The sequence below is a fragment of the Emys orbicularis genome, chromosome 11 (genome assembly GCF_028017835.1).
Source record: "Emys orbicularis isolate rEmyOrb1 chromosome 11, rEmyOrb1.hap1, whole genome shotgun sequence".
In the NCBI taxonomy this organism is placed as follows: Eukaryota; Metazoa; Chordata; order Testudines; family Emydidae; genus Emys; species Emys orbicularis.
In genome coordinates, this window is record NC_088693.1 from 44,187,803 (window position 1) to 44,204,620 (window position 16,818).

Sequence of the window (16,818 nt, forward strand, 5' to 3'; positions counted from 1 at the left end):
CATGCCAGAGAGACAGGTGAATAACCATCTTTTGTCTGACAGAAAACCTGTTTGCCAACTCTGCCTTGATACAGACCTTAGGAGCATGTTTTCAGTAAATGTGTATGTGTACATACATTTCACAATGATATTAATGACCAGTGTGACCCTGGCTTTCACTTGAGATCTCACATGATCTTAAAATGAACTTGGCAAACTGGAGAAATGGTCTGAACTAAAGAAGATAAAATTCAATAAGGACAAATGCAACGTGCTACACTTAAGAAGGAATAAACAATTGCACAAATACAAAATGGGAAATGACTGCAGAGAAAGGAGTACTGGGGGTTATAGAGGATCACAAACTAAATATAAGTCAACAATGTAATACCGTTGCAAATAAAGCAAATATCATTCTGGGATGTATTAGCAGGAGTGTTCTAAGCAAGACATGAGAAGTAATTCTTCAGCACTGATCAGGCCTCAGCTGGAGTTCTGTGGCCAGTTCTGTGCACCACACTTTGGGAAAGATGTGGACAAATTGGCAAAAGTCCAGAAGAGAACAAAAAAAAAATTACTGGTTTAGAAAACACGACCTATGAGGGAAGATTGAAAAAAAATTGGGTTTGTTTCGTCTGGAGAAGAGAAGACTGAGGGGAGGGGGACATGATAGCAGTCATCAAGTATGTAAAAAGTTGTTATAAAAAGGAGGGTAATTGTGACCGGGTCGGCACATGCCTCTTGTGAGCACCCCCTTTCTTTGGCCGATATGCCTGCAATTAGTCTTTTTCATGGGGCGGCACCCACCCCTCACAGGCGGCCCCCCGTTGGTTGGATGTGAGCCTGCTTTTGGTTTTAGTTCTTACATTGGGGTGGCACCCGCCTCTCGTGAGTATCCCCCTCCCCCAGCTGATGGTTCTCTTGGAGAGTCTTCAGTGACTGAGCCCTGCAGCTGAACTGCATATGCTGTCCCCCTTTCCGGGGTATACAGTCCAAGTTCTTATCTTGGCCCTGGTGTGAGGCCGTAGCTCTAAGGCTTCTCCCAGAGGCACTGCCTTCTTCAACCACCCAGCCAGGGCCCATCTCAGTACCCGCAGCTGGTGGTGTTTCAGCAGGCCTCCCTGGGCTCAGTCTTCAACCAGACCAGCGGAGCCCATCTCGGTACCCTTGCTGGTCTGCACAGGTTCTGTGCTCAGTCCCACTGGGCTTCAGCCTGCACATACTGACCTGCTGGTCCTGCTGCTCTTCCCGCCAGCCAGGCACCCAGTCTTCAGCAACCTTCCCTGGGCTTCAGTCCTGTCTGCAGTACTGCTGCTCTTCCAGCCAGCTAGTCAGTCACCCAGTCTTCACTCTTCAAGCTCTACACAGCAACTGAAGGCGCTGCTCTGCTGCTTGCCTTTTATCTGGCTCTTCTGGACCCTTATTTGTCGCTCCAGCAGCCCCTCTGATTGGGCGTTCTTCTGCAGCCACTCTAGGCTACCTGGAGGACTTCTCACTGCTCTATTCTGGGACAGGATGATGCATGGCATCAAGGCCTCCAGCAGGGGGCCTCCAGACCTAGTCCACCTTGCCACAGTAATAAATTGTTCTCCTTAACTACTGAGGGCAGGAAGAGAAGTAATGGGCTTAAATTGCAGCAAGGGAGATTTATGTTAGACCTTAGGAAAAACTTCCTAAGTGTAAGGGTTGCTAAGCCCTAGAACAAATTACATAGGGAGGTTGTGGAATCTCCATCTAACCTGTTCTTAGAAATCTCCAATGCGGAACACCTGTCAGGAATGATTTATATAATACCTGGTCCTGCCTCAGTGCCGGGGACTGGACTAGATGACCTATCAAGGTCCCTTCCAGTCCTAAATTTCTGTGATTCTATGATATTCTTTGGTAAACCAGAATGTACCTACCAGGATCAGGATATTCTTATAACCCCCTTGCCAGTTGGCATTGGGGGAGTTCTTAGGGTCACACAAGCAATTAAATTAAAGGCCTGATCCAGCATCCATTGAGATCAATGCAGAGATTCCCATTGACTTCAATAGGAATTGGATTGGGCCCCAGCATAACTGAAAACATTTTACTAGATAAATCATTAAGTCGGGGATGGCTGGTTTATCGTGTTGGCAAGCTCATGGGACCAGCAATAGGCAAAGGTGTGTGTGAATTATTCCCCTAAAAGAAGAGTATGTTTGAAATGCATGGGCAGGGGGGGAGTGCAGGGAAAGGGAGGGAGACTTGAGACTTGAAATAGGTTGAACTCATTTTACACAAAAAATGTGTCCCAAGCAACTGAACTTTGTACTTTCACACCAAGGACCATAATTGATTAACTTGATGCATCTGATATAAAATGTACATTTTGAACTGAGAATACATGCATTTTTAGGCAATTCTGTTTTAATATGCAATGACTTGTGTTTAATTTGATCATGAAATGATAAGTGTATTTATAAATACCAGATTAAATTTATTGCTGACATAAGTGAGAATATTGAATTCAGTGGAATTGTCTCTATTTATGAGGCAGAGAATTTGGCCTTCCATATGTAACACCCACATTTTGGGTCACATTTTTCAGACTTGTCATAAAAATTTGAGATGAACAAAGCTAAGATTTAAGATCAAGAGCTTTCTATCTGAATGGGAATAAACATTTAGAAATCTATAAGATTTATTTTAAAGAGAGATAATAATGTCTATACTTACAGAAATATGGAGAGGTACAAGTGTTTAATGAAGGGAAACACTTTCATGGAGAGAAGGAAAGGGAGCTTTTTAAGCTCACACAGGAGCAGTTAGCATTGCATTTTATTCTGTCTTCAAGAATTTGAATAGGAAGCAGTGATCATTTCAGTGATTCATGTCTAATTAGTAAGGTTTCAGTAGTCACTTTGTATTTTTTGATTCTATACTGCAAATCTAGGGGGCAATAATTAAAAAACCCTATAAAAATTGGGGAGAGGTAAGGGATGAGAGGCAGAATTTTCTTGAAAAAAGGTTTTTATTCCTTAATGTTTCATAATTCTAAAAAAGAAACAGCATTTTAAAGAAAAAAACATAGCGGCATACGTTTTATGTATGGAAAAGGTCAAAGTTTATTTTCCTTCATCCTGTGTGTTTCTTTGTTGAAATTGTCAAACTGTTATTCAGAAAAGTTTCCCATACATTAATGTTCCATTTCTGAGCACATGGGCTGATTATTTCAAATGTTGCATATACTTAATGAAAAAGAAACTGTTTTATTTTAAAGGGTTTTTTGGAAAACACCAGCGTGTTTCTAATAGCAAGGAATGCACAGCTATTTAGCAATGATCAGAAGTGTTTATTTTTCCTAGTGATGGGTTTCTTTTTGTTTGTTTGTTTGTTTTTGAAGGAAGGCTTTAAATAATTGGATTTGAAATAATCACAATGTAACACCATGCGGTGATGTTTATGCAGCAGTGACACATGAGCTGCAAACAGTCTTACACAACTTACGTTGTATGGGCTCTGTGTACTGTAATGTTGGCTAATACATAAAATGGGAAAAACATACTACCCACTGCTTCCCTCCACAGTGTTAGATCATCAAAGGTTCTGTTTCAAGATCAAAGTAATCCTCTTTATTAATGCAGTATTAAATCATTGCAGAACATAAATGCAGAACTGACATATATACTACACTGGTTGAAGAGAAAAATTAAGGAACAGGGTGATTTGCTTTACAAAAGGGGAAAAAAATAGCTTTAGGCCCAAATATTCAAAAGAACATGCGCACTTTTACACATACCCAACTTGCATATGCACAACCACCAATATGTGCACGTAAGACAAGTATATGTGCACACTCACATTGTGTGTGCGTGCCAATCTCAACTGATGCATGTGTGCAATCTACTTGGGCACCAACTCTTGAAAATTTGGGCCTTAGTTTCTTATTTCTGTAAATTTGGGGTGGGAGGGGAGGTGTCACAACCTTTATTATTGATTACAAGCAAGGTGTAGTACTGTGTCTCAGGAAATATTTGTTTTTTCTTTCCCCCAGTTCATTCTCTTTTGAAGTCTGCCTTTAACAGCATAGCTATTGAGAAGGAGAAGCTTAAGCAGATGGTTTCAGAACAGGACATTGCAGGCCACAATTCACAAATAACACGCCTCAGACAATCACTTTCTCAGGTATGCCCTTGCTTTGATTTCAAGCACATGTGGAATTCTATGACTTGCCAGATGCCTGTTGTCTATACTGTATTTGCCATTTCCAGAGATGACATGGAAAACGCCAAATCTTGCAGCCAAATATTTTCTCATTAAAAATTAAATAACACAATGTGATAGTGGTAAATTCAAACCTGCTTCTCTACCCTTGGCTTTTTGTTGCAAATGTGTTAGAGAGCAGGAGCAATCTGAATGGGTCCCAAGAAAACTGAGAAATGTAGATGTGAAAGATTAAGTGTCTCTTATATCCTTGTGTGTGTTCATTGTGTTTCGTGTCCGAGATAGATCTGAGGTATGAAATATTTTATATGAAAATCTTAGATATATTTCTTAAAACCACTGACAGCACATTCAAGGTTATTTTTTTATTCAGTTTTCCTACATTAATTTAAAACTGATGAACCAACATTCACAGATACATTCCATAAATCCATTACTTCAATTGCAAAAATGATTATGGGCAAAAAAGTGAGTAATTTACATGTATGAGCATGTAATCCAAGGATTAGATTTCTTGCCATTCCTACCCTCCCACAAACCAATGTTAATGAAGTTTAATTGCAGTATATTCAATGTGTAACTTTAAGGTGGGATTTCCAAAAGCATTTAGTGTTGGCCATATTGTGCTCCCACTGATGTCAAAGGGAGTTTTACCATTGACTTCAGCGGGAGCAGAGTTTGGCCAGTGCTGAGTGCTTTTGAAAATCTTTCAGGAAAAGCCAGTCAGGATAATAGGCTCTTTAATAAGTATCTTAATTCTAAAAATGTAATCTGAAAACCAGGTTCAGTTTATGTAATACAGGAATAAGAAAGTATACGTTAAATCAGTTCAGTCTGACTTACTTCCTCAGCTTGCAAAATAATCCCACTTCTGGAATTCATGGGTCAAGAAAGAGGTGCCTAGTTTTTCAAGGGTAATCAGGGCCTAGGGTATTCTTCTAATACCTTCACTCTGAAGAAACATGGACTAGCGGGGAACACTAAGCATGTAAGAAATAGCAAAGAACATGCAAGTTTAAATGCAAACTGTAATTTACCCAAGTTTACATGTACTTTCCTAAACTGTTATCTTTCTACTATAAGATTTGCAGTGTTACGTAGATATAAAGATAACAGGACAGGAGAAGGGTACAATTTTTTGGGCACATAGTAAATTTGCCGAAAAATGCCATTTCAGGGTTATCAAAACTATTTGTCATTTCAGGTAGGATTTGGTGAACAGTTTTGGCCGAATAAAGAAATGAGCGGAATTTTTTTTTTTTTTTAAGTGAAAATGGTTCGTGCTGACATTTTCTAAATGAACCATTTTGTTTCAAAATGTTGTTTAGACTCAACATTTTGTTTTGAAATTGTATCTATTTTTGTTTTGGTGAGGGGAAAATATTCAGTTTCAGTTCTAAACAAACCAAATTTTTTTTTTCAGATTTTTTTTTTTTTTTTGGTTTGGCCCTTGACTTAAAAAAATCAATTATTTGCTCAGCTCTAATAAGGAATATTTCTCTTCTGGGTCACTGATACAAATCCAACCCAGATCAGTAGTGACTTATAGCTGTTTGCTGTGAAATGGGTTGATGGCCTCTCATTCTAGTTCATAGAATCCGGGTGTCCTCTTAACAAAAGTCATTGTGACAATGGGAAATCCTGGTTGATGGTCTCAGTGGAGAGGAAATGGAAATTGAGCTAATTTCCCTTCCCTAGTGGTGATACTTCCAGTTCAGGTTTATGTGATGGGGAAACTCAAACAGTGTAATACCTGTTTTACTGATAAATGAAGGACTTCAGTCGTTAGACCTCTCACTCTAGCAGCTGTCGCAAACACTAAATCCAGATAAATTTTAAAAGAAGCAGAAGAAAAAGAATTTGACATTCATAGTTTCTCTCCCGCACTTACACTTTTTTATTATCCACATCCCATGTATATTTATAAATAAAGCTCAAGAGAGCTGATTTTTTCCATGCCCAGTTCTAGTCTTAGTAATGAGTCCCTGGATATGTACAGATCAGCTCTGAGGCAACTGGTGAGTCATGTTGGGGATGGGTTGGGAGATGAGAGGAAGCAGTACATAATGTGCTTTAGTCTTCTTGAGTGTACCGCTGTTGTGCATGTATATTTCTATACTTATATGCAGTATGCACTTTGGCTAACCTAGAGCTGGTTGAATCTTACAGACAAACAAACAAAAAAGAAAAGTTAATAAATACCATGGGTTTGAGTTAATTGAATTCCTTTGTTATTAGTTTATTCATGAGGCTTTGAATGCACACGGTGTCTTGAAATGAACACATGCATTCAAATATACCAGTTGGATCTGAATAGATGTGTTTGCATGCACACGTTCATTTCAGTACTGCCGACCCGGAGGCATACCCTCTCACATCCTGCGACTGTTTATGTTTCTTCTGTCTTTCCCTTCAGCATGAGAGGGTGAAAAGGACGGGGGTATAGAATGTATGGTTGAGTTTGGGCATGTGCTGTGCAGATACCAGGGTGAGAAAGAAAAAGGAGGCATAGTTATAGGGAAAAGGGGTGAAGAACTCCCTATGTGTATCCTATTGTCAGGAAACAGTTAAGATTGGAAAGTTACTGCTAACACAAATTACTGTTATTCTCTAGACCCTTCTTACTTCGGCATCTAGCCCCCTGCAGATTCCTGTGACTATTCTTCACACAGACTCTTGAAGTGACCACTAAAGAGCACCCCATCTCTGGGTAGGGAGTAGGTGAGCAAGATACCCTTGCTCAGGGATCCTATCCTATGGAGGACGGCATGGGGAGAGGTGGTATAGGGAAGGAGGTATAATACTGCCAGGTAATGAGCAGAAAGAGCTATCCCCCTCATTCAGGGATCCCATTGTTTTAATTTTCTGAGAGACTTCATCTGTCTGGGTGGGGATGGTTACTGATGTGTCTAGCTTAAAAAAACAAAAAAACCCTCCCACATATATACGATTTACAACGAGCCATGTTGATTTGTCTAGCTGTATGTTTGTGCAGCTGAAGTCAAATTTAGCATTCTCCTACTGAAGTCTCCAACCTTCCATCAGATACAGTATGCAGGAAAGGAAAAAGAGTTTTTTACGAAGGTAATAAAATTCATATTCTGTTAGACCCAATAGAATTGAATGGCTCCAAAGAGGAACTGTATCAGGAGTGTGTTTTACCAACAAAAGTGCTGGTGTAGATAAAGCATAAGGCTTTTGATACTGTCTCGCATGACCCTTCTCTTAAATAAACTAGGGAAATGCAACCTAGATGGAACTACTATAAGGTGGGTGAGTAACTGGTTGGAAAACCGTTCCCAAAGAGTAGTGGTGGTTCACACAGGAAGGGCATATCAAGTGGGGTCCCGCAGCGATCACGTCTGGGTCCAGTTCTGTTCAATAACTTCATCAATGATTTAGATAATGGCACAGAGAGTACACTTATAAAGTTTGCAAACAATACCAAGTTGGGAGGAGTTGCAAGTGCTTTGGAGGATAGGATTAAAGTTCAAAATGATCTGGACACACTGGAGGAATGGTCTGAAGTAAATAGGATGAAATTCAATAAGGACAAATGCAAAGTACTCCACTTAGGAAGGAACAATCAGTTGCATATGTACAAAATGGGAGATGACTGCCTAGGAAGTAGTACCGCGGAAAAGGATGTGGGGGTCATAGTGGATTAGAAGCTAAATATGAGTCAACAGTGTAACACTGTTGCAAAAAAAGGAAACATTCTTCTGGGATGTATTTGCAGGAGTGTTGTAAGCAAGACGTAAGAAGTAATTCTTCCGCTCTCTTCCATGCTGATTAGGCCTCAACTGGAGTATTGTGTTAAGTTCTGGGCACCACATTTCAGGAAAGATGTGGACAAATTGGAGAAAGTCTAGAGAAGAGCAACAAAAATGATTAAAGGTTTAGAAGGCATGACCTGTGAGGGAAGATTGAAAAAATTGGGCTTGTTTAGTCTGGAGATGAGAAGACTGAGGGAGGATATGATAACAGTTTTCAAATACATAAAAGATTGTTACAAGGAGGAAGGAGAAAAATTGTTCTCTATAACCGCTGAGCATAGGACAAGAAGCAATGGGTTTAAATTGCAGCAAAGGCAGTTTAGGTTGGACATTAGGAAAAACTTCCTAACTGTCAGGGTGGCTAAGTACTGGAATAAATTGCCTAGGGAAGTTGTGGAATCTCTGTAATTGGAGATTTTTAAGAGCAGGTTAGACAAACACCTGTCAGGGCGCAGGCCGAGGGATGTGCTGGCCGCCCTTCCCGCAGCCCCCATTGGCCTGGAGCGGTGAACCACGACCAATGGGAGCCGCAGTCGGACGAACCTGCGGACACGGCAGGTAAACAAACCAGCCCGGCCCGCCAGGGGCTTTCCCTGAACAAGCGGCGGACTGGCTTTGAGAACCACTGGTCTAGATAATACTTAGTCCTGCCTTGAGTGCAGGGGACTGGACTAGAAGACCTCTCGAGGTCCCTTCCAGTCCTATGATTCTATGATACAGATTAATTGTTTCAAATGGATCAGTTTTATCAGTCTGCATTCAGCATATACTCATATATAGACTCTAGCTTGGGCTATGTCAGTGTAAATAAGAGACAGTCTGAAAAGTAGACACTGTAAATCTAGAATGTCTAATTTTCAGATATTAATTCTTTGTCTATTAAAATTTTTCAGAAAAATGCCCAAATACCTAGTTTACATAATTTAACAACAAGGATACATTTGATTTACTTTACGTGAGACTGTTTAGGGATAAAAATAGTGAAAGATGTGAAGCTAATAATACTGTTGTTTAAATCAACAATTCTGACATGGGTCAGAAGATGCAAATAGCTACTGTCAGAACACTCTTTAATATCATTAACAGGTACTTGATTGTGATACTGATTTACAGATTCATTGCCACGTTGCAAAACTATTGTCATGAGGGCAAAGATTCTTTTCATATATATTGGGAGGATCCTAGAATATTGTTCATCCAAAGAATCCTAGATGATAAATTCACTCCAACCTGAGGTTGGTTCTCTTTAGACAGTTTGCCAAGAAGACTGGCGTTAAATGACCCATCACTCGAGTTTTTAGAACAGGACTTCATTGTGTGTGAGTATGGGATTAACCCTGAGACAGACATGGCAGTTTCTTTGTTTGAGAGCAGTGTTTCAAAGCAGTCTGGCAGGAGGTTTTGAATGCAGAGCTGGCCTTTGTATGAAACCCAAATGAGACTAGATATTTGAAAACTTTGCTACTGTTTTTGCTTTTTGATTAATTTTTGTTTAAGATAGTAATGTATTACTGAAATGTACATGTAAGTAAAATACTCAGAGAAACTCTTTCCTGGTCTATCTCTTTAGTCACTTTCTTCCCTACGTAGGAAAGCTCCTCCACCATAACCAGAATTACATTCACAACAACTACCTCTGTTCCCCATCTTTTTATGGCCCCATCTGCCTGCTCCAAAATAACCCATACACAAATCCACTAACCCAAACTGAGTGTTCTATAACCTGAAAAGACAGAAGTCAGAGACTCTGTGAAGTCCACTAGTGACTTTGCTGTTGTGGATCTATTTAATGTACTCAAATACTACGGTGATGAGCAGTTGTACAAAACTAAGATAGACAGACAGAAGCATCTAGGGTGACCAGACAGCAAATGTGAAAAATCGGGACAAGGGGTGGTGGGTAATTGGAGCCTATATAAGAAAAAGACCCCAAAATCGGGACTGTCCCGATAAAATCGGGACATCCGGTCACCCTAGAAGCAGCCCAGGCTAGATAACTGTTCTTCACTTCTGTGGAGCTTGGATAATGCACATTTCTTCAGTGCATTTTTATATGCCATATTTCAACATGGAGGAAATTTATATAGATTTCTAAAAGAGTCATTTTCCAGATAACTGTATCTTTAGATAGTCTCTCATGATCCGAAATTGTCACCAGAAATAATCAAAATCAGCAGTTAAAAATTAGAGTATCCCCCTCAGTGTTAATTTCAGTATGCATTATCCTCTAAGCTCCAAACAATGCACATATACTCCCTAGCACTGACAGCAACAGTGTTGCAAGCTACTGTTAACTCAAATTTTCACTCAGCCCATTGATCACATTTCCAAAACTGCAACAATTATAGTTTGAAACAGATTAAATAATACACTTGGCGAGTTAGAGAAAGCCAAGGGTTTTTCTTTTTCAAAAATTGTATGGGCAGTTTTAAATACTGTAGTAAAAGTAAAAATGGCAAATATTATTTAAGAAATAAACATTGAAGTTTCAACTTTCCAAATAACCAGCACCTCCCAAACTGAGAATTGGTGCACATCTGTTCCCCTTGCCAGGACACTCACCAGATGACTTCTCAGAGGGTAGTTGGTGTCTAGAGATGAGGTCTGATGGCGTGGTGGAATAAACATGGGTTCTCAACCTGGGGGTCATGTCTACCCTACTCTTCCTATATTGCTAAATGAAAATGTGGGTCTTGGCTAGATCCTGCTAGATGAGAGAGGGTTATGAACCAAAAGAATTAGAGAAAAGGGACAGAGATGAGAGATGCACCATTTCTCAGGGACAATGGAGTAGACTATCTTACACCTGAAATTCCTGACAGCTAGCTAGCATTGGAAAAAACAAACAAGTTCAGTTAAAATACATGGCATTTTTTTTAATAAAGTGAAATTTACTTTAAAATGGTGCTCAGTCCCGAGCTTGTCCCATTGACTGCAATGCAGAATGAGTTCCATCCTGTCCTCATTTCTCTTACTCCCTGACTGCTAGTAAGAAAATTGCAGCCATCATGGAACAAGATCAGCGAGAGCCGCAGCCATAGCAGAGGTTGAAAATGTTCTCTCTTTTGTTAACGATAATGCTAGTTCAAAATAATGAATTTTATTTGACTTTGCTGCAGATCTGAGTAGTGTTCAGTTTGGGCAGAGGGAAGGAAGGAGAGAGAACTGGAGTTTTCTTTTAAATAAATGTTGTGTCTCGGGGAGAGAGAAAGTAAGCAGTGCTGGCAGTGGAGAAAAGATACATGATGATTTTTCATCCGAGATTAGACATGAGATGCAGGAGCTGAGGAGGATGAGGCTTGTGCAACAACACTGGAGTATGTCAAAGGGGTTAAAGATGACGAGGTTAGTACTAGAGAAGGGAGGGAAGTGGGAGAAGAGCAGTGAGAGTCAAGGAATTTGCGGAAGCTTGGAATGTCTGTTTAGAACAATGAAGGCAGTTTTGAACTGGATCCTGAAATAAATGAGTAGCCAGTGGAGATGTTCAGGGCTGTGGTTGTACTTTTGGTGTATGACAGAAGATGGGTGGCAGCAATCTGTGCATACTGGTGTGTAGAGAGCTGGGGGTTGGGAAGGCCATGGACAAGGGAGTTTATAGTAAAGGTGAGAGGAGATAAAGGCAGGCAGAGGGAACAGCCAGGAGCAAATGAATCTACTGTCACTGTGATACTGTGGAACAACTGCTACTGTATGAAGGGGGAAATGCATATGAACACTTTTTATTCAGTGCAAGGATTGTATTTTGGCCATCCAGCATATATTATAAATAGAACTATACAAATAATTGATTTTTTCAGTTTCGTGGCCGAACCAAAAACTCAAAAAATAGATTAGTTTCAGGTAGACCCAAAACAACAAATTTGTTATTTTCTCAGTGAAAAGAAAAACTGACAAAAAAGATCAGTTTGGGTCAACTGAAATGTTTAGTTTGACACAAAATGTTTAATTTCATTTTTGGTTTTTAAATCATTTAAAAAAATTAAATTTAGGCAAATTTTGAAACAACAAATCAAAATGTTTCATTTTCACATGATAGAAATGCGATTTTTTTACTTTTTCTCTTGACTGAAACTGTTTGCTGAGTTTGACACAAAAAGTTTTGGTTGCCCCCAAACTGTATATTTTGGTGAATTAAATATTTGCCTGAAAAATTTCACCCAGCTCTAACTGTAAAACATTGTGATTTGAACATGGAGAGCTGTTTTTTCTAAAGTGATGTTTAATGCAGTGCATGGGTGGCGGGTAATGGAGGCTGGGAGAGGTAAGCCTCCCCCAAACCTTCGCTAATGCTCCCCACTGCAGCCCTGGGGCCAGGCCATGTCAGGGCTCAGAACTCCTCTGGGCAGCCTGGGCTCAGGACTCTGCCCTGGCCGGCCGTGGCTTGGGGCTCCTCCAGACTGCTCCGGGCGCCGAGCAGGCGGGGGAGACTGCAGGTGGAAGGGGTGGGGAGGGGCCCCACTTGCTCTGGCCCAGGGCCCCCAAACCCCTAATCCGCCTCTGCCTATTTGTAATATTTTCCTTTGTCTTGATTAGTAGCAGCTTAACAGAATGCCTCCAACAAAAAACAAAACAAGAACAGCCACACATCAGATACAACTAATTACTTTAAAAATCAGGAATAAAAGAATTCTGTTACTACACTAGCGAAATTCTATTGACCCTTCTGTCACTGTGCTTATTGCAAAACTCTGTTGACTTCAATAGGGGAAGGATTTGGAAACTAGAGAACAGTGCAGATTCCTACATCAGATGAGCTGAGATCAGACAACAAAAATAATAATATTGCCCCTTTTGCGCCACTAAAGACTCACAACTAATCGCCCCCTTTGAGTATGTCTACACGGCAATTAAAAACCTGTGCCTGGCCCATGCCAGCTGGCTCAGGCTCAGGCTAAGGAAGGGGATGTTTAATAGCGATGTAGACCAGTGATTTTTCAACCACTTTTCATTTGCAGACCCCTAAAAAATTTTGAATGGAGGTGCTGGACCCCTTTGGAAATCTATTGTCTGGGTATATATAGTTGAATTAGTTTTCAGTCTACGTTTTTGTGGACCCCTTAGGCATAGTGGGGGTCCGTGGACCACATATTGAGAATCGCTAGACATTTGGGCTCGGGCTCAGGTTGAAGCCTGGACTTTAGGTCCCTGTGAGGTGGGAGGTTCCCTGAGCCCAAATGTCTACACTGAAATCAAACAGCCCCTGAGCCTGAGTCAGCTGGCATGGGCCAGCTGTGGGTGTCTAATTGCACTTTATCCGTAAGGGGCTGTTTAATTGTGGTGTAGACATTCGGGCTTGGGCTGGTGTCCGGGCTCTAGGACCCTGCGAGGTGGGAGGGTCCCAGAGCTTGATAGCAACTAAATAGCCCCTTAGCTGGATCCCTGTCAGCTGGCATGTGTAGACAATTGCAGTGTAAACATAAACATATGACTTCTTGGTCTTGTCTCCATGCCTTTTCTGTGTCATTGTCTTCTCCTGGAACATTTTCCTGACCCCCCTCAAGTCCCTCCTAAAGCACACAACTACCAAGAGACCTGTACAACCTAATGCTCTCTTCAGAATGTGTTAACAAAATAGACAATAGGAAATGAAAATAGAAAGAAAACTTGAAATAAAAAATTGTGGAATTACAATATATGAATTAACTTTATTGCTACTTCCTGTTGCATCCCATCTCCCCATCCTATGTCTATATAGAGTGTGAACCATTTGGAGCAAGAATCTTGTCTGTGTATTTATCTGTAAAGACCTTGTTCGCCCTGGGCTGTGAATAAGTTGACACTAATGTTTCTGTGTATGCATTGTATGTTTCCCTTAATGTGAGTATTTTGAAAATCACCTCATGAGCCAATTGTTCTGTTTTTGCATTAGGGTTAGCTGTTTCCTTTGATTTGCTCTTCATGCTGGCAGCCCAAGCTCAGTACCTGCCTCACAGCTGTAACACAAGTGGTGCCTCTTTTGGCATGTGGGAAGGAGGGGGTATCCCTTTAGTAATCTGATGCAGCTTCATTCTTCCTTGCTCTTTTCACACCCCTTTTTCAGAATATGCATAACCCACTGGTATATCTCCCAAACACTTTGAACTACACAAAGAACGAAGCTGGTCAGAATACCATTGCTGTGTTATGGAAGAACATCACTCTCCTTAACGTGAAAATTGCTAAAATCAAAGGGAAAAAAATAGCAATATGAATCACATACCTGATGGCCAGAAAGGGTGTAAAAATGCAGCTAAAGAGATTCTGTAATTTATTAGGACACTTCTGGGAAGTATGTAGTTCAGCTGCTGTTTTTTTGCTCTGTTTTATGCTTGCTTTTTAATTTGAAATTAAATGTGCAATTTTTATTTTAAGGCTCTCAACCAGAATGCTGAACTAAGGAGTCGCTTGAACAGAATACATTCTGAGTCTGTTATTTGTGATCAGGTTGTCAGTGTAAATATTATCCCTAGTCCTGATGAGGTAAGACTTTGGCCTTTAATGGAATTAGTGTACAATCGAACCTAGCTAATTCTCACTAATAACTGAGACCTTGTGCAATGTACTGAATTTTGCAAATTGGCATGCAAGTGAACAAGCACATTTATATATAAAAAGCAAGGAGGATATATTCTGGAATATCTTTCATGAAAGCAGTGAACTTTCAGCAATGTGAGGTCTCGCTGGAGAACTCTGCTGTTAAACCTCTGCTGAGAAAGGGAGAGACCTCACTGATTTCGAGTATAAATTATTGCATATGGATTAGTGAAGTGGGAATTAGTGAGATTCTATTGTATTTTTATGTAACCAGATGAGTACCTGAGAATGACTGTATCTTGGTTGCTTGCAGTATATCAGGGCCCAGTCCTGCAAATGCTTATGGGGCATGGTGCTTATTACTGTAGATGGTCATAAGAACATAAGAACGGCCATAGGGAGTCAGACCAGTGGTCCATTTAGCCCAATATCCTGTCTTCCAACAGGGGCCAATGTCAAGTGCTTCAGAGGGAATGAACAGAACAGGGCAATCATTGGGGGATCCACTCCCTGTCATCCATTCCCAGCTTCTGGCAGTCATAAGCTAGTGATACTCGAGCATGAGGTTGCATCCCTGACCATCTTGGCTAATAGCTGTTGATGGAGCTATCCTCCATGAACTTACTAGTTCTTGTTTGAACCCCTGTATAATTTCAGCCTTCGCAACCTCCTCAGGCACTGAATTCCACAGATTGACTGTGCATTGTGTGAAGTAGTACTTCCTTTTGTTTGTGTTAAACCTGCTGCCTATTAATTTCATTGAATGACCCCTAGTTCTTGTGTTATGTGAAGGAGTAAACAACACTTCCTTATTTACTTTCTCCACACCATTCACGATTTTATAGATCTCTATTATATTCCCTCTTAGTCGTCTCTTTTCCAAACTGAAAAGTTCCATTCTTTTTAATCTTTCCTCATACAGAAGCAGTTCCATACCCTCAAACATTTTTGTTGCCCTTCTTTGTACCTTTTCCAATTCTAGTATATCTTTTTTGAGGTGTGATGACCAGAACTGCACACAGTATTCAAAGTGTGGGTATACCATGGATTCATATGGTGGTATTATGATATTTTCAGGCTTATCATCCATCCGTTTTCTAGTGGTTCCTAACATTGTTAGTTTTTTTGACTGTTGCTGTATGTTGAGTGGATATTTGCAGAGAACTATCCATGACTCCAAGATCTCTTTCTTGAGTGGCAACAGCTAATTTAGACTCCATCATTTTGTATGTATAGCTGGGATTATGTTTTCCAGTGTGCATTACTTTGCATTTATCACAGTGAAGTCAAGGGGATCACAGAACAAAGTAAGCACTATGCTGGCAGTAAGTGTTTGCCAGATCTTGTCCTTACTGCCTCTCTATCCTCAGTCAACAAAAAATACCCTCTATTGAGTATTTGTGTGAATGGCAGTTCAGTTTACTTCACAAGAAGAATAGATCTGAATTTGGGTATCTATGATTATATATCAAAAATTACAAATTAATGTTGTGTGTCTATCGTTGTCTGTGTTGGTATTTCACCAGTATGTTTTCCATCCGGCATTTCCATTCAGAAACTTGTTTTTTAGATGCGTCAAGCCATTTCAATTAAGGTACCATTTGTCTCCTAATTATTTTCCCAACAAGAAAGAATAGTGTAAATCTATGTTAAGTTATTTGTGTGTTTGATTTTGGAAAGTCCAAAATACAATTTGATTGGAATCCAGCGTTGTGGAATCTATAGATGGAGGATCACGTGTCCAACAATGGAAAGGCACAACGGTCTGGAGTTAGAGCCTTAACACAGACTTTGCTTTAATTCTTTTTATTTTGTTTTTGTTGGTTAACATTAATGTTACTTAGTTATTACTTTTCAATATATACACATATATTTTGGCATAAATGTGTCTTGACTATTGGAGCTCATAGAGTTGGACCTGTTTCACCAAGTCTGAATTTGACTCCTCTTCATCACTCTGCAATGTATGTGCAATGTGGGTATATTTTTCAATCAGGCTAATATGTGGCCTCCCTGTTTGCACCTGCATTTTTGTACCCCAAAAATGAATTATATGCAAAAATTTGAGCAGCTGCCCCTCCAGCTATTCAAATTATTGCAGCAATTCATTGCCCAGGTGACATTTGTTCCTGGTGAAGGCAGGCTATGCTTCTGAGAATGCACTCCACAGTATTTTTTTAAATCAAGTTTAGAAAGAAGTATTCACATTTTGTCATATTTATAAACATTTAATACTTTGTTTAATTTGATTTCTTCAGCACTTATACTTGGCTCTGGTGCATTATACTAATTAGAGGGGGAAAAGTACAGTCTGCACAAAATTTTAAAACTTTAATGGCCTTCTTATATAAATAACAAC

The 16,818-nt window shown here is 40.1% G+C and overlaps 1 protein-coding gene across 4 annotated transcripts in view; it reads left to right on the top strand.

Annotated features, from left to right (window-relative positions):
- OSBPL6 (oxysterol binding protein like 6) overlaps positions 1–16,818 on the top strand; it is a 95,433-nt gene that overhangs the window by 55,344 nt on the left and 23,271 nt on the right. For 3 of the 4 annotated variants that reach the window (XM_065413172.1, XM_065413173.1, XM_065413174.1), the window contains 2 exons: positions 4,001–4,131; positions 14,298–14,405. In XM_065413172.1, coding sequence (XP_065269244.1) covers positions 4,001–4,131; positions 14,298–14,405 — 239 coding nt within the window. The remainder of the gene's footprint in view (positions 1–4,000; positions 4,132–14,297; positions 14,406–16,818) is intronic. The other variant, XM_065413175.1, reaches the window with a different exon arrangement.